Below are 24,955 nucleotides of genomic sequence, written 5' to 3'. Positions count from 1 at the left end.
ATAAGTATTAAACAAAACAATATTTCAGTATCATAAACTATCAGTTGATGAATTCAGACAGAATTGAACACATGCTGATCATTTTCTTGAGGGCAGAAATATGCTACCAAAAAAGGGTAGGGTGCAGCAAAGTCCTGAAATATTCAAATGATTCAAAGATACACGCGAACTTATGCTGTCATTCACTGATCAACAGTATCATTTCAATGTCTTGTGGTATTTACTTAGCTGTGATTTTGTTCTGTAAAGTGTATCACCTAAATTTGACATATAACATGACAGCTGTTTTTTAGAGTTTGTGTACTAAGTGTACTTGTAGATCAGTATAATGGTATTTGTATTCAACTATAAATAAAAGACCAGAAATGCATTTTACCTCCTCTGTGTCTTTAGAGAAAATTAGTTGAATTCTTGTCATGGCTTTGGTATCTTCAGGCTCATATGGCAAAACTCAAAAGCCTTTCCAGATATTTGAATGAAACTTGGTGCACATGTTACCAGAGACATAATACACTTGAAAAGCCAGGCCTATAAATATGGGTTCAATAATTGCCAAGTTATGCCTCTTGATAGTTTTAAAAAGGTCATGAAAAAACATCAACTTGGTCATAACTTTATAATCTTCAAGATATTCGCTTAGAACCTTTTACACATATCACTATATACATACAAAAAGCACATGACTGTGTTGCAAGGCCCATACTCTGTTTTTATTTAAATGTTTTCATGTTATGGCCCTTTGCAGTTGAAAAAGTCATGCAAAATCTTAAACCTGGTCTTAACTTTTAGATAACCATAATAACCTGACTGTTACTTAATAGCCATTCAAAATATTTACAATAAACTTTGTACTCATGATATTTGTAGCACGGCCTATTACTTTGACTTTAAAAAAGGTCAAGTTATGCCTCTTGATATTTTGACAATGTCATGCAGAACCTTATACTTGGCTGTATGTTAATAACCAGGCAAGATATTCTTATGAAAGTTATTTTACCAGTGAGGATGTGCACTGGTTTAGCAAGGCAAATAACTCTTGCTCAAAGAAGTGTTGAGTCTCCGATTTATTTTTTTTTTTTACATTTTGGTATGTTTTTTTTTACAATTATGATATCAAAGAGTAAAACATTTTATTATGCCCCCCTTCGAAGAAGAGGGGTATATTGCTTTGCACAGGCATGTCAGTCGGTCCGTTGGTAGACCAAAGCTTGTCCGAGTGATAACTCAACAATTCCTGGACATATGGTCATCAAACTTGACATGAAGGTTGGGCCTGACCAGTAGATGACCCCTATTGATTTTAGGGATCATCGGGTCAAAGGTCAAGGTAACAGTGACCTGAATGGTAAAATAATTTTAAAGCTTGTTCGAGTGATAACTCAACAATGCCTAGACCTATGGTCATCAAACTTGATATTGAAGTTTGGCCTGACCAGTAGATGACCCCTATTGTTTTGGGGGGTCATCGGGCAAAAGGTCAAGGTCACAGTGACCTTGAATGGTAAAAAGTTGTCTGAGTGTTAACTCGACAATGCCTGCACCCATGGCCCTCAAACTTGACTTTGAGGTTGGGCCTGACCAGTAGATGACCCCTATTGTTTTGGGGGCTCATCGGGTCAAAAGTCAAGGTCACAGTGACCTTGAATGGTATAAGGTTGTCTGAGTGATAACTCAACAATGCCTGCACCCATGGCCCTCATAATTGAATTGGAGGTTGGGCCTGACCAATAGATTACCCCTATTGTATTTGGGGGTCATCGGGTCAAGGTCACAGTGACATTGAATGGTAAAAGGTTGTCCACGTGATAACTCAACAATGCCTGCACCCATGGCCCTCAAACTTGACTTGGAGGTTGGGCTTGACCAGTAGCTGACCCCTATTGTTTTTGGGGCTCATCAGGTCAAAGGTCATGGTCACAGTGACCTTAAATGGTAAAAGGTTGTCCGAGTGATAACTGGACAGTGCCTGCACCCATGGCCCTCTAACTTGACTTGGAGGTTGGGCCTGACCAGTAGCTGACCCCTATTGTTTTTTGGGCTCATAGGGTAAAAGGTCAAAGTCACAGTGACCTTGAATGGTAAAAGGTTGTTTGAGTGATAACTCAACAATGCCTGCACCCATGTCCCTCAAAATTGACTTGGAGGTTGGGCCTGACCAGTAGATGACCCCTATTGATTTTGGGAGTCATTGGGCCATAGGTCGAGGTAACAGTGACCTTTAATGGTAAAAGGTTGTCCATGTGATAACTGGACAATGCCTGCACCCATGGCCCTCAAACTTGACTTGGAGGTTGGGCCTGACCAGTAGATGAACCCTATTGATTTTTGGGGTCATCGGGCCAAAGGTCAAGGTAACAGTGACCTTGAATGGTAAAAGGTTGTCCATGGCCATCAAACTTGACTTGGAGGTTGGGCCTGACCAGTAGATGGCCCTTATTGATTTTAGGGGTCATTGGGCCAAAGGTCAAGGTCGCAGTGACTTTGAACGATAAAATGTTGTCCGAGTGATAACTCAACAATTCCTGCACCCATGGCCCTCAAACTTCACTTGGAGGTTGGGCCTGACAAGTAGATGACCCCTATTGATTTTAGGGGTCAAAGGTCATGGTCACAGTGACCTTGAAAGCAAACTTGACAATTTCTTGACCAATTGTCATCAAACTTGACATGAAGGTTGAGCCTGACCAGTAGATGACCCCTCTTGACTTTGGGGGTTATCGGGCCAAGGTCAAGGTCACAGTTACCTTTAACACAAAAAAAATAACAAATCTTCTCCCAGTGATATCTCAACAATGCCTGAACCTATGATCATCAAACTTGACATGGAAGTTGGGCCTGACCAGGGGATGACACTTATTGATTTTAGGAGTCATTGGGTCAAAGGTCAAGTTCACAGTGACTTTGAATGCGAAAATGTTTCAAGTGATAATTCGACAATGCCTGCACCCATGGCCCTCAAAAATGACTTGGAGTTGTAGATGACCCCTTATGATTTTAGGGGTCATCTGGTCAAAGATCAAGGTTACAGTGACCTCGAACGGAAAAAGCTTGTCTGTGTGATAACGTTTCAATGCCTGCACCCATGGCCCTCAAACTTGACATTTAGATTTTTGGTGACCAGCTGATGACTCCTATGGATTTTGAGGCACCTGTGCGCTCGGGGGGGGGGGGGGGGGGGGCATAATGTTTGACAAACATCTCTTGTTAAATAATTGTCCTGAGATTCATTATGGAAAAAAATGTAAGTGCCAATCTGGTGTACAGACTCTTTAAATTACAGGTCTCAACCAAAAAAAAAATTATGCAGCGTTGCCATGCATTGAGAATTTTACAGTAGTGAAAAATCTTTTATGTGACCAGACCATGACTGGTTTTACTGTTTGTCAAATGCTCCTTGATAGACTGAGGAAAACAGATGAGCATAAGCATCTTCTGTCTGTGCTCTTACTGTAGAGAGTATACTTGTATGTTTTTTGTGGGAACTATTGTAGAAAAAAATAATAAAAAGTATGACTTTTTGTTACCAGTAGACCAGTACTGTGCCCTTTTAGAAGAAGCTTGGATTTCTTGACTTTACTACACTCTGCTCTGTTCTGAAAACCATATTTTTATCCCTGTCTTCCACATATAAGTATACAAGTTCCAAGTAAAGTGGAGAATACTGAGGTCTTATACAAAAGCTCAACCAACTTGTAGTTAAACTAATATCTTATAGTGTCCTTTTGTTTGTAGGTTGAAAGAGCCCCTGAAGTAAGCCTTACTTTAAAACCTCAGGAGAGCTATGGCAATCATGCGGAGGAAGCACATGTTCAGTTGGACTTGGTCTTCATCTGTCCAGAACATTATCCTGACGAGTATGTGACATTAGGCATCAAATGTATCAAAATAATGTTTAACTCTTTCTCTTAAAAATACTTACCACATTATTCTGTAAATCAGCTGATTATATATGTTTAATTTTGGACTCTGACTGATTAGTAATGCAATGAAATGCCTACAGTAAATGTTTTGCATGAAGATTAGAAACTTGTAAACTCTCTGACATGAAAGACCAATAACGGCGCTTGTTTTACAAACAAATATATTCTTAAAATCCTTGTACCATATTGGTAAGTTTTTGTATCAAAATGGTAACTAGAAGGCAGAGCTCTTATGCTGCAATAAGTAGTATACCACTGATGATTAATTACAATGATACACTTATACACGCTACTTGAAATTTGTCTTACAAAACAATTACTACACATAAGATCCGTGTAATTGAAATCAACCAACTCATGCCTTGTGCTTGTATGATTACACCAACTCTGGCATTGTGTGCTCTAACTCTGTATGTAACTGTATTACTCAAACACAACTTTATTTTGTACTTTTAAGCCTTCCGACCATGAGGTTAGAGAATTCAAAGGGACTATCGAATCAGCAGCTTGATTCTCTTAAATCTGAATTGGAAAATCGTGCAACACAACTGAAAGGACAGGTACAAACTAATTTCAACTGGAAACCAGTAATAATTGGTAAAACTGGTATAAACAACTCTTAAAGCAATACTAGACTGATCATGTTTATGTCGATTTCCCCGCCAAATGATTTACATAGGCTTCTGACAAAAAAGAATGCTAAAGTTCTTTTTAATTATAATTTTTTATTAAGTGTCATATACAGCCATTTGTTTATTAGTCAGACATTCACGCAAATACAAAGATAGTGACTATTAGTTTTTGCTTTACCAAACAAAACACAGCCTGGCTTATAACAATTGAATGGTTTAGTAAATCGAAAAATAAACAACTAGTACACAATGGACATTTTGTGTAATTATATGTATGCATGTGCCCAACAAACTAGTAAAATGCTTGATAAAGATAGATTTAAAATGAATAAAAGAAAATATTGAAAAAACAATTTGATTACATAATTTACGTTGTGAATATAAAATATGCAGGAGATGATGTTAGAGTTGTCACAGCATGTTCAGACGTTCCTGTATGCCAACAACAAACCGCCTCCCCAGTCGTTCTATGAGCAGATGATGAGTAACAAGAAGCAACAAGAGGACCGTGAGGCGCAGGAACAACAGAGGCGCATGGAACTGCTGCGGAAGAAGGAGGAAAAAGAGGTGGGAGCATTTGAGCATTATTAATTCAGTTTAAGTATAAATGAAATTGGGTGTGATGTCATGTGTTTAAAGGGTCTGCCTCTCACCTAAGAGTATCTTTTTCCTTTGATAAATTCATCTTTTATAAAGCACCTGTGTGAATATGGGTCATGTCAGCTAAAAAACTAGGTCACTTGGTCAAATCAAGTAATAATATGCGTTCATAAAGTACACAGTGTTTATTCATTCTTCAAAAAACTCAAGTCAGAATATTTCTATGCATGAGATTTAGGACCAGTATGGGTAATCTCATTCAAAATCTTGTGAACTAGTTTGAATATGGGTTGGCAGCACTCTATTCTTCCTCTTTCAACTTGAACATTGCTGCAAAATCACATTTGTCAAAATAAAAAATCTGTGCTAAATAGTGTCTCGGCATTAACCCCTTGTTTTACAACTTACCTACATGTAATGTTATAATACCGTTGAACAGTTATGTTGATTGAGTGTACATTTAAGATAGTGTTCTAAGTGCTAGTGTTCTTTGATTTATAGTTACTCATGATCGAAGATGAGATTGCAAAGAGACAGGAGGCCCTGAAAGAGGAGACAAGAAAGAGACGTGACGAGGCAAGACAGGTAAGGCCCTGGAACATAGAATTAAGAACCAAATGTATATTGAAAGGGTAGATAATTATATTGCAAAATTTGTTGTCTCATCTATGTTTTGAGGAACCTGTGATTGTCATAGCCAATGTGTTGTTATTGTCAAATTTGCGCTGTTTTATTCATGTTTGACCAATCAGTTAATTAAAAACATTAAATATATTTCCATTAATATTCATTAGGGATGGCAACGAGTAGTAAAATTGGTACTCGAGTACTCAGACAATCTTTCGATCGAGTACTCGATTACTCAGAAAAAATGAGTTTGTTTTCGGGAAAGACAAGATCGTGTATACGTGTATCGTTCATGACGTTTATTGTGCGTTGGTCGTATTATTGGTCATTTCATCTTTAAATTAGACTTTCATTATGTACTTTAACAGAAAATTAAATAAAAGGAAAACGAATGCTGTTTCATGCTTTTAATTTTGTCTTTTTCATTTCACTTTAATGATTTTATATAAGAATGCCCTGCAAATTAGCTACAATAAAGCTGGAAAGTTAAACCCGGGTTTTATTCGAGCATCTAGATAGTCAAGGTTTATAATGAAATCAATCAGAATTACAATGAACGAAAATTAATAGCATACATAAAAATATGCTAAATAATGGATAAACGAAATACTTAGTACTGTATTATTGTGTGCGTGCGTGCGTGCGTGCGTGCGTGCGTGCGTGCGTGCGTGCGTGCGTGCGTGCGTGCGTGCGTGTGTGTGGAATATGAATGATATGTATACAGTGTGTATTTAAGGGTTCACTAGAAAAAGCCATTCCAGTGGGTTCACCAGGCAAAGGAAAGGTCGAGGCAGGCCAGGGGAGGCTATCTATGTCACCGGGGGAGAAACACAGGGACGGCCAGGAGGATGGGAGACAGTCACACAGGAGGTAACTAGAGCCTGGAGTGAGTTAATTGATTTAAAGACTTCTCAAAATAACTTAATGATAATAAATATTCAAACTACACCCAAAACTTTGTATTAACTGAAAACTTTCAGAAAACCAAGAATATAAATCAATCCAAAGAATAATTTCAAATCAATAAAAAATTTGGGAATTAAGTTATATTTTAATTTAGAAGAATACTTATGAAAGGACATTTACAATGAACTTGTCTTACATGTACTTCTTTGAGAAGAATTTCAAATGTATGCTATATAAAAACAACAGCACAGTACATATACTGAAAATAATCAAAAGCTTCCCAATACATCGCTCTAATGGGCATACTATATGTGGAATATTGGATAGTAATATGAGTTTGTTTTTTAAACTTCTCAGGTGATTTGTTTCTGTGATTAGAATATTTTATATAAAAAGGAAATAAACTGTCTTGTTTCAAGCCCTGTGGTGCAATTCACTGTCCCGGTGTCTCCTACACAGAGGTACCGCTTTACTTGAACAGTGTTGTGGAAATTATACAGCCAGATTGATCATTCATTCTGTATTCAGGCTTATTAAAAATGTGAAGACTTTTCCTCTGCACGCTGATCTGTTTATGTTATATTGTTTAAAGTTGTAACTGTTCATTTTATCGCTTTATTGAGGTGAAAAAACAACAGATATCATTGTAGGGTTTTAGCTGGAGGGTTGTGGGAGGGTGCCGCACCCTCACCTTTATTGGAACCACCCTTCTGCCGTCATGGAGACCAGAATGTGCACCCTGCTGCCTTCAAAAAATCCAATGCTTAATAAAATATTTCTTATGATTTGATTAAAACATGAAATATTATTATGAATTCAAACAAACTTTACATATTTGGCATTTAAAAACCTAATAGTACTTCAAATAAGCACAATATCTAACATTTTCTGTGAAATAATGCTTCAATTATTCACTGCCCGATACAATGTGGCCTTTTGTTCCTGGACATCCTGTCCTTTTCTGTAGCACCCTGTCCTTTTTAAAACCTGGCTAAAACCCTATTATTAGTACAGCGCTGGTACGAGTTTGTATTCACTGTACATGCTACTCTGCATTTATGTATGATCAGAAAAGCAACATTTATCTGTATAATTTTTCAATTATAAACTTTTCTTTATTTTTTTTTGGAATTTTAATGATTTTATTGGTAGACTTTGGTTATTTTTCCGATATTGGAAAATACAATGATCTGATTGAGGTTGTTATTACATGTATATGTCTTTAGTCCTGACATGTCTTTCTTCATAATTATGTTACCTTACGTGAAGTAAGTGTACATGGATCTTCAAGAGTATTGCAAAGTTTTTAAGACCAGCTCAGCTGTCAAGTGCATGCATACAAAACTCAAAATATGTATACCTGTATTTGCTTGTATATCAGCTATATATTAGCATGGTTTTGTATTTTCCCACGTTAGAATTTGTTTCCAATTTGGAAGGAACAGCTGGTTGACATTCAGTTAAAGTAATTCAATATTTGACCTGCCGTGTAGAATACATGAATGGGCTTTCAATATTGTTCATGCAAATCCTGTTATAGTAAAGAACACCTTTTTCTTTTGAATGAAACTGTAAATGTCCTGTACTTTGCCGGTTGCTTGCTAAATAATGGATAGATAAGACACTCTACGCACTACACTACCGCTGCTACATTGACATTTACTTGTTTGGTCTTATTGACTGAACGTTGTTTTGACTGTTATTCTACATGTTTCCCTGGTATGCTATGGCTGGTGATTTGCTCCCATTAATATTGTCAACTTTTATCATCAAAGATTTCATATCACATTTAATACACACATGCTTTACTTGTATAATGTATGTATATTTCTTTATTTTGACAACATATTCACTGAGATAGAGTCATCTGTAATTGAATAACCTAAATGTTGTTATATTATATAAAGAAAACAATTTTAAATACATAATATTGTAAAACAGGATTGTATAATTACTGTTAAAGTTTTAAAAATAATTGTTGATAAATCATTATTTAGTTCTGATTTTTGTGACTCTTATCATATTATTTGGTTTATATTTTATTTATTTAACAACGATTGTGAAGAAAGTTTTATTTACTTTATCTAAGTCACTCTCGTTGTTGGGCAGGAGTGTTATCTTGTCTTGTTGGGGAAACCAGAGAACCCAGAGAAAACCCATTTGTCTTGCTATGTAAGCACTAACATATTCACATGCGCCAAGGCCGGAAATCGAAACCAAAACACCTTGGTGAGAAACCATTCCACGAACCATGCAATACAATCAGATCATGTGATACTCAAGTGCTTTAGTTTTCAATACCAGAAGCTCTATCACATTTCTGCCATGAATCTGTTTCTGTCCCCCACAGGCGAACGGTGACCCTGAAGAGTGGGGAAGATGGAGATGGGCCCTGCAAACATCACCATGGGGGCGTGGTTGTCCTTGCCTTTAACACAAAGTCAGAGAGAATCGTCCACAGGGGAACATGTCTTGGTAGGTCGCACACTTTGAACCCATGGTTGATTTATCTTTAAAACATTGATGCAAATTTACCTATAAGTGAACTTGAAAATGATCTTCTTTGCCATTCCAGGGCATGGACTACATGGCAGTACAGTTTATGCAGGTATAGACACTAATACTGGTGAGTTGGTTGCCATATCCGAGTGGGTGTTGAAATGGCGCCATGCGGCCAAGAAGGCGGGAAGCAGTGGTCGGGTCGAGGGCGATACTGAGGGGGAGGGGTACAGTAAACAGGTCAGTGGACTATAGTTGGTAAACATTGGCATGTTTTTTGTTGATTTATACTAGACATTATTACATGTTTTCTGTTAAAATAAAATTTACTCAATTTCACAATTAACTTGGATTTTAAAAAACTTCATATAAATGTTACTTTATGTGCATATCATTATGATCAAAAGATTTTCTTCTAGGTGGCTAACATAGAGCGAGAGATGTTTTCATTGCTCAAGTTGAACCATAGAAACCTGCTACACTACCTGGCATTCAAATACATTGAAGAACCTGGAAAAATCACCATCTATGTAAGCATTATTTTTGTGGTAGGCAGTTTGAATACTGTTAGTGGATGAATCCTGTTGGTAAAGAATACTAGGGTTGCTATATAGTTAATAAATATAAGAGTATTTATCAATGAATTAAAAACGGTTAAAATATCTCTTAATTATATGTAGTGTTCACCTTCAAACATGCCCAAGAATCTCATTTAAAAGAACAACAGACACGAATTGACATCAACTAGCACTGACTTATCATCTTCTTATTCTTACTTTGAACCTTCAAAAACATTAGTGATCAATAATTCCAAATTGCATTGGTAGGTAGGGAAGGTTGTCATGAAAAATGTGTTAGATAATCAGGTTACCTGTCCATATAAGCCCAAATACTTATGGCTATCTGTTCAATGAATCTTTTGGGGGCATTTCTCACAATCCTGTGACGGCTCTTGTTCTTGTGTATATAATTGTAAAATTTATGATATTAATGAATCACACTGTAATTAATAATAGGTAGTAATATGATAAAATGTATATTACAGATATTTAAAATCTAAACTTGATCCAACCGTTTCTAGGCATTTGGTCTGGTACGGAAATGATTCTATATTGCCTTTGTGTTTTGAAGCTCTCATATTGAAACATGCACATTTCATTATAATTTCTTCCACAGGCACTAATGGAGTACTCTGGAGGCCAGAACTTGGACATTTATGTGACACGACGCACCTTGCCTCTTGCTGCCATACATACATACACACATGAGCTGTTAGGGGGACTTCAGTATCTACATAACAAAGATGTTACACACAAGAATCTCAGGGTGACCTTTGGTTTTTATTAACTTGTTTTATGCATGTACATAGCTTGATTTGGAAAACAGCTACTTAAAATATAGGTGATGAACACTTTCCTAAGTATTTAACTGCCTAGAGACCAGTGCTGATGTCCATTTTACATGTATCAGAAATATGTTTCTTTTTTCAAATTGCATATATAAGTAATTTTTATTTTTCTGCATAATTTAAGAGTCCTTCATTTCAAACATGAGGGCCTTTGCTGTTGTAGGCATCAAGTGTGTTTATTGATGTGACTGGAAGAGTCCGAATAGCAGACTACAGTATCAACAGGAGGTTGGTGAATTTCTTTTCCCTTTGCGTTCTTAATTTGAACAACATGTATAGACTTAAATATATTTTGGCTTTAGAATAATTGTTTACAGCAACTCTCAGACAATCATACTTACTGTAACAAAGCTTTCTTATGACATTATAGTGAAGCATATCACTCATAAGAGCATACAGACAGGGTTGGACAATACCTGTGTTTCGACATCCCTAGGCATTTCATGTTCAGACACCAATACGCCCATTATTTGGCACAGGAGTTTTTATATTTACCGTTGGTCAACTTCCTGTTTCAATTGATTCATTGCTGAAATTGATTTGTATTCTATTCATTTGTATTAATTATATAAGACGAGCTACATAAGCACCATACAAGCACCATACATCATGTGAATTCTTTGTAAAACAGGCAAAGACTGCCATACTAACACATAGAAAGTAGAAGAAAACAGACAAAGTGGCAAGTTTTCGAAAGGACACCTGACTTCAGGAAGGGACATTTAATTTCAACTGGCTTAACCAGCTAAATAGTCAAATATACCCAGCTATGTGTCCCCTGTTTATTGGCCATATAACAGAATCAAGCTCAGGGCAATACTTGTTTTGATACAGATTGTGTATAATTCTCCTCTAACAAGTCTCAAGTCTTGAGGCTTTTAAGGAAGTTTTTAGCACCCTTTTTTCAAAAGAAACATTCAAGGTATTGTCAAAGTCTTGGTGTTTCTGTCAACATTTGTGTCACCCTGTTCTCTGTTGTACATTAACATTTGCCATAACTTAAAAACATTCAAGATATTCCAAATGAAACAGGGTTCCTGAGAAAATACATGGATAGCAAGGCCAAAATTCTTGCGCTAATAATTGTTTAATTTGCCCCTTATTTGATTGTAAAAAAAACCGACATTGGTGTTTGCATAAAGATGCTCTTGCAAGTTAATCAAGTTCAAGTAAGTCATTTTGCTCAACAAATTAAGATGATTTTTAACTGCTACCCTTAACACATTTTTTTGAGAAATTATGGGTAGGTGTAAATCGTGTATGTTATGGTTTCCGCCAGGCCGTTTTCGCTTGTCAGGCCCAGCGTGCCTTCCCGCAGTGAAGCTTAATATTTACACTATTGTTAATTGCACCGACATGCCTTAATCCCTGCAGAGACTAGCTTTATCAAAACAGTAATCATAATTGACAATACTAAGCTTAGGCTTTTGTAATAGTTGACCAGAAAAGAAGGCATGTCGGCCATATAACCAGTTACTTAGCTGCTATCGTAATGGTTTTCTGATCGCCAGAAGGCGTATTGGGAATATTTCCCTTGATGCATCATCCAAATCACGTTAGCGGCTCTCCCCAATTTCTCCCACCATAAATTGACAAATACAATGGACAGTCATATTTCCAATCAGTAACATTATTGGCTTTCGACTTCAAATTAAACAATGATGTGTTAATTGATTGGCTACTCAATTTGTAATTTAACGCGAAAATTTCACACCTTACACAGCGTTGAATTGTTTTACAAAATTGAAATTTTGGCTAAGGATCCCATCTTAAAAATTCAATAAAATCTTAAAAAAGAATTCCCACTTGAGGAAACAGAAAATATTTTCATATCTTTTCTGTTCAAAAAGTTATTCAGAAATGAATGTCATGTTCTTGTGAAAACCTCACAACCTTGCAATTGAGTATCAGAAATTAAGAGTGACAATTGAAAGTTTACATGAAAAACAAATCATTTCTTCTAAGAATTTCAACTTGTCTTAATGCAAATTCCTTGTGCCTCCTATGAATTTGATGATCTCATCGTTCTTTAAGCAAATACATGCAAGCGTGTGCAGGTGACGCCAGCCCGGCTTGAAGGTGAAGCTCGTGATATTGTCACCGTAATATAATAGAATATAGAAGTCTTTTTTCCTACTTGAAAGTCTATCTTAACTAAAAAGTGTGTGATATATTACTTTATTGTACTTAATTATTATTTATGAGCACATGATTCACAGCTAAAAATACAGAACATCGCACACTTTACACTACTATAAAAAAAAATCTGAGAGGACAACCTTCCCATACCCAACCCCGTAAGTGAGTCTATACAAGCCTTCGAAAAATGCTAGCAGAAACCCAGCTTGTGTTATTCACTGGAAATGCATATGACTGTGATATATTGTTGTTTTAGACTCTGTGACCTGCACAGAATGGCAGAGGAGTCCTGCCCAGGGGTGAAATTCACAGACAATGTTCAGACTGCAGGCAGGGGAGGCAAGAAGGGAGACATATTTCAGCTGGTGTGTTCCATATCCTGATATTGTTTGCTTTAACCAATGTTTAGCTATTCAGGTTATCTAGTGGAGCCATTTATATTTATTTAAAGTCTGTTTCATTTGAAATAAGAATAAAATAGAACATTATTTTCAATAATGTTATTTATTTGACTGTTATATGTTAGTGAATTTAGTAAAGATTTCTTGCATACAATCATGTGACCAGTGCTGAAGTAATGGTCTTCTCTCCGCCATAGAAGATGAGTCTCGTGCAACAACATGCCAATTGATAATACTTTAATGTATAATTTTAAACAATTACCATTTCAAAGCTGTAGGATAAAAATTTGTTTCTTAACAATGAAATTTGAAATAATTGCACTGTTAAAATGGATGTTTTATAGGAACTACGGTATTCAATGTCTTCTGTGATTAAAAACGGACATCAGTAAACACTGTCACACTTAAATTTTGTTGATTTCACAAAACTATATACTTAACATCCATATCCAGATAGAGTTTGAAAGTTTAAGGTATGCAAGAAATCATGTATTTCATGTATGGATTGGCAAAAGATACTTATGTTTTTCTCTGGAACACCAAATATTGACTATGCTAGGAGGTTTACAGTGTATGTGTCAATGTTTCCTTTCCCCTAGGGTGTGTTGCTACTGTCCCTGGCACAGAGTTCTGCCTGTGATGAGCTAGTACCATCCATACCGTCCACCTTACCGGCTGTTCTCCAGGACTTCCTTGCCAAGTATGTCGAATAGGTTTTATACCATGCTATGTTGTATAAGTAAAAATGATTAGAGCAGATAATTTTCTGTTTTTTTTTAGAAACATAAATACAAAAACTTCAGCCTCAATTTCAAGTTTTTTTGTTTTATTTTTGTTTCCAACAATAAATGGTCAATTTGAATGAAAACATTTATCTCACTGAAGATGTGACATTTTGAATAAAGCCTTACACAACTGTTACTATCAGGTGTTTGTTACGGGATGACAAGCTGCGCTGGTCCTGCTCCCAGTTGTTTGAACATGCATTTGTCAAGGAGCCTGTCCCCACCCTCATACCAGCCCCCACAGCCACAACTAGCAAGCTGCATAAAGGTTTGATTAAATTGAATGTTTTATGTATATCAGACAATTTCAAAATTTGACTTGTGTATGTTTTTTAGGAAGAAAACTTGAGGTAACATTACCATCTTGGTTTCTATGGAGGTGGTTTATTTTTATAATGGCCAGAACTTAAAATATCAGCATAACATTTGGAACACATATTCATATGTAAATGGGTTCATGTAATAAGTTCCAGAACACAAATGATTTATGTTTACAATTTTCTCTTTTTTGTGTCAGTTTTTTGCTTGAAAGCTCCAATAATGTCTCTAGTATGATTATGATACATTTAGCCAAAGACAAATGTACATGTGAGGGAGGCGTTTGCCTAGTCAGGAAGGACAACTCTCTGGAGAATTCTGACAGTGAGGGTGAAGAGTTGCTGCCCTTTATAACTGCCTGGGAGGCCAGTGGTCAGTCGAGGCTTACAAATGAGTTTCATGTACTTAAACTACTGGGGAAAGGAGGCTTTGGAGATGTGATAAAGGTGAGAGTTAAGTTTGTAAGAACAAGTTTAAATGCTGTGTTGTAAATCAAAGACTTAGGAAATAATTTGTATAATTTAACAAAAGCATTGCATTAAAGACCTAGATCGGTTGTCCTGGAGAACTGGTCTATGATTGACAGGAGGAATTAACACAAGCTGGGTAATGGGTCATTGAAAAGCAGTTTGCTGGTCATAATCATTATTAGCAGCACGGTCAGTCTGGAATTTTTGTGCCTGGGTAAAGAGAAGAAATATATGAACCCAAATAGTTTAAAGTATGTTTATAGCTTTTTATATTATAATGCAAGGCTATGTAGATTAAATCAAATCAAATTCAATTCAATACATTATTACCATCAATAGTGAGTATATGTTATAGGACAATGACGTAAAACATAATAAAAAACATATATATAATGTATATATATGAAGAAGTTTTGTACAAATAATTGTTACATGATAAATGTGAAAGGATGCATACCAATAATACAAATTAAATTTGATACAGTTATACAATGTGTTGAAATCTAGTTAATACCTTTTCAAAATGAAAAAGAAGGTATTTTAATTTTACACATTGTATTCAAACATTGTACAGGGTATAATACATACAGCTGTAAGGTACAGCTACGTATATCACCGGTTGTAGTATAACAGAGGTTAGTGAGACTGTAATAATTATGCACATACATTTGGCTGTTCATTATACATGATATGTTCGAGAAAAATAGTAGAAATATTATACTTATAAATATTAATCATTGCGATAACGTTGTTATCATAAGTAGGTACAAAATATTTTATATTTCCTCATCATAATGATCAGCATTATCTACATGTTGGTCATTTGCTCCTTGAATGATCTTTCCGTCTTCTTTCACACTTACAAGGAGAGACCAGATGTCATTTACAAATTTGTACGTTTTGTTCTTACATGTTTCCCACGGTTTCTACGATTATGCTGAACATTTTGTCGATTAGACTGGGACGTGTATGGATCATCAATATGTTCGTTCAAGCTAAGCGTTGCTAGATCAATCCTGGTTTTGTAGCTTGAATTTTTATAGTGTATTCGTTTGTCCAAGTAAATTAGAACACTGTTGTTGAAACTTTTAACATGTTTCTTTAGATTGTAAGTGCATAGTCTGCAGCATTGAGACTATGGAGGAAATTCTTCAAAAGTCTTACAGCCACTGGATCTCGTTACACGAACAAAGTTCGGTGTTTTGCATTGTGACTCTGCAGGACAACTTTCATGAATAGTTTGAAAATGAGGTATACAGTTGTCTATTATAGCACGTAATTCGTCAGGGTTGTTTCTGCAATTGTCTATGGCAAAGTACAAGTGGTTATATGTACTTTGGCTGCTTTGTCAGACAATTGTGGGTGCCATGTTATTGCAATATTTTTTGAGCTCCTGATGAAATTTGTTTCATTTTCTTAGATACCGTCTTTTCGTTTTTACATTTTCTTTGGTTCATATGGTCTAAAAAAACTTACTGAAAGATTGCGGTCATGAGCACGCATAAAATTACTTATACAGGTTTACCTTAATATAAATATAACAATGTTCTTTCTGTGTAAAGTTGTTAGTAAAGTCGTTATTACATGATTACCTCAATATTATTAAATGAAAGTGTTGACTTCACTTGAATAAGGTGACCCAGACATAGGAATATTATTAAATAAAATAAATAAAAAACATATGAACATGTGTTTTGTTGTGGTTACTAAATTAATATGATAATATTTAACGAAATTATGATAGTATCACATTGTGAAATAGAGATAATAGCTGTGGGGTAATTACATTCATCATGTGAAATGTTAAATGTATGTTGGTGTAAAAAGCCTGGAAGTTATGATCAAGTCAATATATTCAAGTTGTAGTTGATAGCTAGCTGCTGTATTAATCTGAGTAAAATCTGGAATTTTCACTTTTGCTTGAATTCTGTGGAAAACTTCATGAAAACAGTCTGGCCATACTGATGTTATAACTTGCCCTCAGTTGCCCTGGTCAGCGTAGTTTTATAGCTTTAGACTCCCGCTATCCTAATGTCCTGTCAATCACAGACCAGTAGTCCAGGGCTACCGATCTAGGCCTTTAAGGCATGTTTAAGATTAGCATTTCCAACCTAATTGTTGTTGTTTTTCCTTTTCCATTAAGCATTGATAGGCTTTAAAGTCAAATGTTGTACAAGAATGACATGATGGAACTATTGGTATAAAATTTTCAGAATAAATTTTCAGGTAATTGTAAAGAATTTTTGTGTCAGTCAGGCATATCTGATAGAAAGTCATTGTCTCCTCAGGTAAAGAATACGTTAGATGGAAGGTTTTATGCCATCAAGAGGATACCCTTGAACCCCAAGAGTCAGCATTTCAAGAGGAAAATCACCCGGGAAGTGAAACTACTCTCCAGACTTAACCATGAAAACGTGGTCAGGTGGGCAGATATGGAATCAAGGATTTAGTGAAGAAAACAAACACAACAAAACAGTCAATTGATCTAATTGTTGGCCTTTATCATGTGTTATAAGATACGTTGTTTTTTTTATTTCCAGCACAATTCTACTCTCCTTTTTTTATGGATTAATGATAAGTTTTATATGACACAATCATCAGCGAAAAATATTGCATTTTAGCATAACTATAGTCACTTGACAACATATAAGACAATGGATTTAGATTAAAGCAAATAAACACAAGCTAAACAAAATTTGTACTCTTATATTAAATATTCTTACAGATACTACAATTCCTGGATCGAGACAAGTGATGAGGCAGCCAGCAGTGAATCCTCCTCTTCTCGCACTGAAACTCCCAGAAACTCTCACTCAGAGAGAAAAGTCTCCTTACCAACAAACTTTGGCAAAAACAGTCTTGAAATCACAGATGACATTGAGAAGTTTGCCCCGCAGGTTAACAATGCATCCATGGACTTCAGTATCTCATATGAGTTGTCAAGGTCAAAGTCACATGGTTTCCATGGTAACGATGACTTGTCTAGTTCAGATGATGAATCCTTGCCAGATGAGGATGTGTTTGCTCTTTCCTTTATGTGAGTACAAGATGTCTTTTCTCTGGAAGTAGATTGCCAAGCAATGCTAATACTTGTAGCTTCTAATCAAGTTGCAGTTGGCCTAAAAGTTCTTCCATATTTACCAGTAGGCTCCCCATATCACATTTTCCACATGATTTTGAAGATTCCATAACACTTCCCCTCGGACAGCCTACTCATATCTGTATGTAAATCGCAAACAAGACATCTATCTTGGATATTGACTACAGTGCATGGTTTAAATTTGAACAAAGAATATATACCTGGGTGAAGCAGTTTGTGTCTTCATGAGTTGAGAATATTAATTATATTAAGTGTTAGCTCTAATTCTAATCTATTCTACTTTTGTAACCTAATCTTAGAATTCATTACATACGAAACACACAAATACAGTCAAGTATAGCCATTACGACTTGTGCATGTTTCAGGGATGAGAAGTCGGACTCGTCCCTGGGTGTAGTGTTTGAGCAGGACTTTGAGGACGCCACTACAGCTCTGCCGGTAAGTCATACTACATATATGGTATTGGCTGTCTTTGTATACAAGCTATTACAGCTCTGCCGGTAAGTCATACTACATATATGGTATTGGCTGTAAGTCATACTACATATATGGTATTGGCTGTCTTTGTATACAAGCTATTTGTTGTGCCATGAAATTTCTGCTCTGAACAACCAACATTTGTGTCAGAGACCAATTGGAAAATCATCAAATAACTCAACAAGTTGTTGTGTTCTCCCTATCCTTCTATTGGCAAGGTTCTGTTAAAAGAATTGTATTTTATAGGCTCTGTACATGTAAGTTGCATTGAAATGAAAAGAAAAATACTTAAAAGAGATAGTGCTTTATTGTATTTCAGGAAATTGAGGACGATGACAAGAAATCAACAGAGCAGAGTGTGTTTGTTCCTAAACAGTACCTGTACATTCAGGTTAGACATTACTGATATTACAAACCAGTTTATTCATGTCAGATTAGACAAACCAATCAATACATTCGGGTCAGACAAAACAGATAAGTCAAACCAGTCCATACATTTAGGTCAGACATTACAGATTAGACAAACCAGTCTATTCATTCAGGTCAGACATTAGTCACAAACCAGTTTCTATGTTGTCCAGGATTGGTTCATAAATGAAATACATGTATGGCCAAGAAGGGGACACAATATCCCTTAAATATGAATTTGCTTTTTGTCTAAAACCATGTTTGTAATGTATTAAAATGAAAAAATGTTGATTAACATCGGCCTGTAATTATTTATGTGCCAGATGGAATATTGTGAGAAGTCCACCCTCCGTAACTGTATAGATGCGGGACTGTACCAGGACACTCGTCGCATGTGGAGGTTGTTCCGGGAAATAGTGGAGGGGCTCGTACACATACATGAACAGGTATGCCATAATGACATTTTTGCTTTTGGGGTAGACATAACAGTCTTATTACTTTATTTCTGGAAGACAAATATAACAAACGCAAAATCTAATAACACTATTATCAAAGGATAAGTAGGGTCTAAGTGAATTGTTTTATCTGTAATTGAACTTGAGTAAGAACTCTGCTGTTTTTAAAGCACTAGCTGTTGCTAGAATTGTGCAAGATAATAATTTCACAACTTTTAGATTTGAACTCTTTGCAGGGTATGATTCATAGGGATCTGAAGCCAGTAAATATTTTCCTCGATTCAAACGACCACGTTAAGATTGGGGACTTTGGGCTGGCAACATCTGACATCATCTCAAAGGTAGATTGAGGTTAAAGCGGCCCATCCAAGGTCAATAAAATTTACAACAATGTTGTCAATATAGGACATTAACAATAATAATGAACATGTGTGGTCAATATTGAAGACTTTATCAATATATTGTAGAGGTCACAAATATTTATTGACAAGTTGTCAATAATATTTGAATCATACTACTAAAGAATGGTTGTTTGAGTCAAATTTTATTGACTGTGAATGGGCTGCTTAGAAAGGTTATTAGGTTGAGCAAATGAATTGTAAGCAAAACGTTTTGTTCAACTTGTTTATTTACATTGCTGTACATGTGCATGTATTACAATGTTAAAAGAGACTGAAAATCTTTTGCTGATAGCATGTAAATAAATTGAATAAAATGAGGTGTATTTTTTTGTTGCTTTCTGCTTTCAAGTTTTATCACATATTCGCTGTATGTATATCTCCTTTTCCACTTGAAGTCTCACCATACACATGTACATAGTTCTCCCGGCTTACAGAAACCATATAGAGAATAATGGTTTATTTCAGTGAAGAATTGCAATGTATTTCACTGAGTGAGCACCAAAAACTATATATCTTGATTTATTGAAGGCATGAGTGAAATATTCACTTTTGGTGTTCATCAGGTGGACATTGTTGCGATCTTACATGGAAATAAACTATAAGGTCTAGAAAGGATATTAAATGGCAGATTATTGAAGTTTAAAAAAACCCCAGTAACTTAAAACTCATTGTATTAAAATGTAACGTAACAGGCCTTTGCACCTGACATTTGAATTGGTTGTGGGAGCAGGCTAAAATTTCAAACGGTGAAAAATATCTATTTGAAGAATGTAATAAAAGTGAACAATCTTCAAATACAGAGCAGCCTGACCGAGAGTGGTGCTTTATTGACGAGTGCGGGGGACATCCATGACAGTTCTTCCCGCTCTGGTAGTCTTGGAGATGGGAGCATGACGGGGCAGGTTGGGACAGCACTGTACGTGAGCCCAGAGATGATGACACGCCAGGGCAAGGTCACATACAGTCAGGTGGGTGAAGGGTTTCATATGTGTGAGACTTATTATTCCTAGTTGTTCCTGTGTCAGAACAAATTATGCTGGTATATAATATAATAGTTAAATGGTGTCCATGCTAAAAAGTAAACAAAAATCATTGTTTGAAATAGATGACAGAAACATTAATAAAGCATTATATTTGTATAATTTTGAACCAAGTTTTTTTCATCAGTAAAACATGATTTTGTAATAGCATGTTACTTTGTACTTGATTCAAGTAATTTCAATATTATGGATTTATGGATTGATATTTGTAGAAAGTTGACATCTACAGCCTGGGTATCATATTCTTTGAGATGTGTTACAAGCCCCTACAGACCGGTATGGAGCGGGTGAAGATCCTGGGTCACCTCCGCACACCCGATATTACGCTGCCAGAGGACTTCATACAGGAGGATAATGAGAAACAGGTGATTAACTTTATCCATAGTGTAAAGTATGTGATGAAACTAGCTTTTTACAAATCGAAACTTGCTATTCTTGACTGTTGTTTTTTAACTTGACACTTTTTTGTCGGATTCTTTTAGTTTATTAACCAGGCTTTCACATAGTGAAACCTGGTTATTAGAATGAAGTAAGTCGTTGTTTGGGCGGGATGGCAGGCCAAGATCATTATCACTGTTACTATAAATAGAAAAACTGTTGAAACTGAATCTCACAATGAAGGCTAATGTTCTTCTGTCAATCATTTAAAACCTGGTTTAGTTGCATTGCGATATTTAATTTCAGATGCATATTTTGAAATGTTTTTTATCAAAAGAATATACATCTATTATTGAAATTATCGTCCATTGCAGGTCTACATTGTGCGTTGGCTGTTGAATCATGACTGGAATGCCCGACCAACATCGAAGCAGCTGTTGCAGTCTCCTGACCTCCCGCCCCCTGAGATGGAGGAGGAAGAACTGACTGAAATGTTACGGTCTGCCATCTCCGACCCCCAGAGCAAGACGTACCATCGCATGATCAGCACACTGTTCACCCAGAATGTCAGTCTGGCTGATGATCATGTGTATGATAGTGAAATGTATAAGGTAAGTAATTCTGTTCTCCCTGTTACTGAGAGAATGATGCGTTGCTATGAATTGCTGACAGGTTTACAAGCTGAATTAAGAGGCTTAATTAGGAAATTGGCACAGTCAATTGGAAGTACCCTTCTGACAGCAAGTTTTGGGAAACACTTTTTTAAACATAGGATATCATAAAGAACCTTCTTTGTAATTGAACTTAAGTTAAACTAAACGACTATCAAAAAGAACTTATTCTTGAATATTAACGAAATATAATCAAATGAGATCTTGAATTTACTATTTCTTTTTCAGGGAAGTTTTTCCATCAACACGTCTCTCACCCAGGGCCTGATACATGACAGCCTGGTGCGTGTGTTCCAGCGTCACGGGGCAATAAGACTGAGTACATGCCTGCTTGTGCCCCGTCAGAAACTTTACGAGCATGTGGAGAACTATGCCTGTCTAATGGACCACAGTGGCAGACTTGTTAGCCTGCCGTTTGATCTCAGGGTAGGGGGATTGAATGCTTTATGATGAATATTATTATAATAATTATGTATATTCTGAAGGGGACTTTATTAGAGTCACTATGCAATTGGTTGGTTTGTCTGTTGGCAAAGGTTTCAGGGGTGTAGAAATGTTTTGAAATAGTAAGGTATACTTAAATTATGCTTGGGGTCCTCCCCCATTAGGGGTCAAAGACGGAACACCCCTTGTACAGGTTGAGGTGGGTGAAGCCCTGCTTTTCGAAAACGAATTTAAGCCTTATTTGAAACACAAAAATCTAGTCTTCTGGTGCACCTTTTCCATGATTTATTTTTTATTCAGAGAAACACAAAAGAATCATGTACAATAGTAATTGACTAACATTAGATAGGTTCATTAGTTAGCCCTCACTGTCATACTCAGCTTATACAATTATAACATTCATCTCTACCAAAATAATGGATTATTTTAGTATGTTTGTGATTATTGGTGTTAACGGATGTAAAACACACAAACTTGACGAAATTTTATTTCCGTTGCTGCAAGAAAAGTAATTGGGCGAGGATGTCATTTTTCTGGCTCCCAGCCCATTTCTACACCTCTGAGGTTTGTGGAGCAAACTTCTTCAAAGGATTTAGAGCTAACACTTTGATACTTGCTAAATGTTACCACAATGATGGTTAGTAATACCCGGAATATTTTTAGTGACCTATTGCATGTTTTGCTACATTTAAGTTTTTGGAGTAAACTCCTTGCACTCCTTGCACCGTTTTAGAGATATCACTCTGATACTTGGTACACATTTCTACTTACTTGTCTTAATATGCCCTTGAACATAATTATTTTACTCTTTGGGCATGACTGAAGTTTTTTGAGTGAATTTCTCCCACAGATATAGAGGTATCACTCTCATATCTGGTTCACACTATCACCGTGAGAGGTTGTTGTGTCTGGTATATTTTTCCTTGTACATGGTAAACATTTTACCCCAGTCAACACCTTTTTAGCTCACCTGTCACGTAGTGACAAGGTGAGCTTTTGTGATCACTCTTCGTCCGTCGTCCGTCCGTCCGTCCGTCCGTCCGTCCGTCCGTTCACAATTGCTTGTGAACACAATAGAGGTCACAATTTTGACCTAATCTTTATGAAACTTGGTCAGACTGATCATCTCTATAAAATCTAGGTCAAGTTCGATATTGGGTCATCTGGGGTCAAAAACTAGGTCACTAGGTCAATTAGTAGAAAAACCTTGTGAACACAATAGAGGTCACAATTTTAGCCTAATCTCAATGCAACATGGTCAGAATGGTCATCTCTATAAAATCTAGGTCAAGTTCGATATTGGGTCATCCGCGGTCAATAATTAGGTCACTAGGTCAATTAGTAGAAAAACCTTGTGAACACAATAGAGGTCACAATTTTAGCCTAATCTCAATGCAACTTGGTCAGAATGATCATCTCTATAAAATGTAGGTCAAGTTCGATATTGGGTCATCCGCGGTCAACAACTAGGTCACTAGGTCAATTAGTACAAAAACCTTGTGAACACAATAGAGGTCACAATTTTAGCCTAATCTCAATGCAAGTTGGTCAGAATAATCATCTCTATGAAATCTAGGTCAAGTTCGATATTGGGTCATCCGCAGTCAATAACTAGGTCACTAGGTCAATTATTAGAAAAACCTTGTGAACACAACAGAGGTCACAATTTTGACCTAATCTTTATGAAACTTGGTCAGACTGATCATCTCTATGAAATCTAGGTCAAGTTCGATATTGGGTCATCTGGGGTCAAAAACTAGGTCAGTTGGTCAATTAGTAGAAATACCTTGTGAACACATTAGAGGTCACAATTTTAGCCTAATCTCAATGCAACTTGGTCAGAATGATCATCTCTATAAAATCTAGGTCAAGTTCGATATTGGGTCATCCGCGGTCAATAACTAGGTCACTAGGTCAATTAGTAGAAAAACCTTGTGAACACAATAGAGGTCACAATTTTAGCCTAATCTCAATGCAAATTGGTCAGAATGATCATCGCTGTAAAATGTAGGTCAAGTTTGATATTGGGTCATTCACGGTCAATAACTAGGTCACTAGGTCAATTAGTACAAAAACCTTGTGAACACAATAGAGGTCACAATTTTAGCCTAATCTCAATGCAACTTGGTCAGAATGATCATCGCTATAAAATCTATGTCAAGTTTGATATTGGGTCATCCGCGGTCAATAACTAGGTCACTAGGTCAATTAGTACAAAAACCTTGTGAACACAATAGAGGTCACAATTTTAGGCTAATCTTAATGCAACTTGGTCAGAATGATCATCTCTATAAAATCTGGGTCAAGTTCGATATTGGGTCATACGCAGTCAATAACTAGGTCACTAGGTCAATTATTAGAAAAACCTTGTGAACAAAATAGAGGTCACAATTTTAGCCTTATCTTAATGAAACTTGGTCAGAATGATCATCTTAACATAAGCTAGGTCAAGTTCCATATTGGGTCAACCCAGGTCAAAAACTAGGTCACTAGGTCAATTAGTAGAAAAACCTTGTGAACACAAAAGAGGTCACAATTTTAGCCTAATCTCAATGCAACTTGGTCAGAATGATCATCTCTATAAAATGTAGGTCAAGTTCGATATTGGGTCATCCGCGGTCAACAACTAGGTCACTAGGTCAATTAGTACAAAAACCTTGTGAACACAATAGAGGTCACAATTTTAGCCTAATCTCAATGCAAGTTGGTCAGAATAATCATCTCTATAAAATCTAGGTCAAGTTCGATATTGGGTCATCCGCAGTCAATAACTAGGTCACTAGGTCAATTATTAGAAAAACCTTGTGAACACAACAGAGGTCACAATTTTGACCTAATCTTTATGAAACTTGGTCAGACTGATCATCTCTATGAAA

General features: G+C 36.2%; 1 protein-coding gene across 3 annotated transcripts in view; it reads left to right on the top strand.

The window, feature by feature from the left end:
- LOC128208281 (eIF-2-alpha kinase GCN2-like) overlaps nt 1–24,955 on the top strand; it is a 45,003-nt gene that overhangs the window by 1,047 nt on the left and 19,001 nt on the right. For 2 of the 3 annotated variants that reach the window (XM_052911801.1, XM_052911803.1), the window contains exons 2-26: nt 3,733–3,854; nt 4,378–4,480; nt 4,946–5,119; nt 5,654–5,737; nt 6,516–6,649; nt 7,105–7,146; nt 9,036–9,160; nt 9,261–9,424; nt 9,604–9,714; nt 10,361–10,510; nt 10,756–10,820; nt 12,988–13,096; nt 13,732–13,832; nt 14,061–14,185; nt 14,488–14,681; nt 16,994–17,127; nt 17,431–17,742; nt 18,171–18,243; nt 18,602–18,673; nt 19,014–19,136; nt 19,382–19,486; nt 20,347–20,514; nt 20,799–20,951; nt 21,339–21,575; nt 21,864–22,061. In XM_052911801.1, the coding sequence (XP_052767761.1) occupies nt 3,733–3,854; nt 4,378–4,480; nt 4,946–5,119; nt 5,654–5,737; nt 6,516–6,649; nt 7,105–7,146; nt 9,036–9,160; nt 9,261–9,424; nt 9,604–9,714; nt 10,361–10,510; nt 10,756–10,820; nt 12,988–13,096; nt 13,732–13,832; nt 14,061–14,185; nt 14,488–14,681; nt 16,994–17,127; nt 17,431–17,742; nt 18,171–18,243; nt 18,602–18,673; nt 19,014–19,136; nt 19,382–19,486; nt 20,347–20,514; nt 20,799–20,951; nt 21,339–21,575; nt 21,864–22,061 (3,378 nt within the window). The remainder of the gene's footprint in view (nt 1–3,732; nt 3,855–4,377; nt 4,481–4,945; nt 5,120–5,653; nt 5,738–6,515; nt 6,650–7,104; nt 7,147–9,035; nt 9,161–9,260; nt 9,425–9,603; nt 9,715–10,360; nt 10,511–10,755; nt 10,821–12,987; nt 13,097–13,731; nt 13,833–14,060; nt 14,186–14,487; nt 14,682–16,993; nt 17,128–17,430; nt 17,743–18,170; nt 18,244–18,601; nt 18,674–19,013; nt 19,137–19,381; nt 19,487–20,346; nt 20,515–20,798; nt 20,952–21,338; nt 21,576–21,863; nt 22,062–24,955) is intronic. The other variant, XM_052911802.1, reaches the window with a different exon arrangement.

The sequence above is a fragment of the Mya arenaria genome, chromosome 11 (genome assembly GCF_026914265.1).
Source record: "Mya arenaria isolate MELC-2E11 chromosome 11, ASM2691426v1".
NCBI classification, from domain to species: Eukaryota; Metazoa; Mollusca; class Bivalvia; order Myida; family Myidae; genus Mya; species Mya arenaria.
Note: the sequence above shows the minus strand (reverse complement) of the source record. Positions and strands in the feature narration are given on the sequence as shown.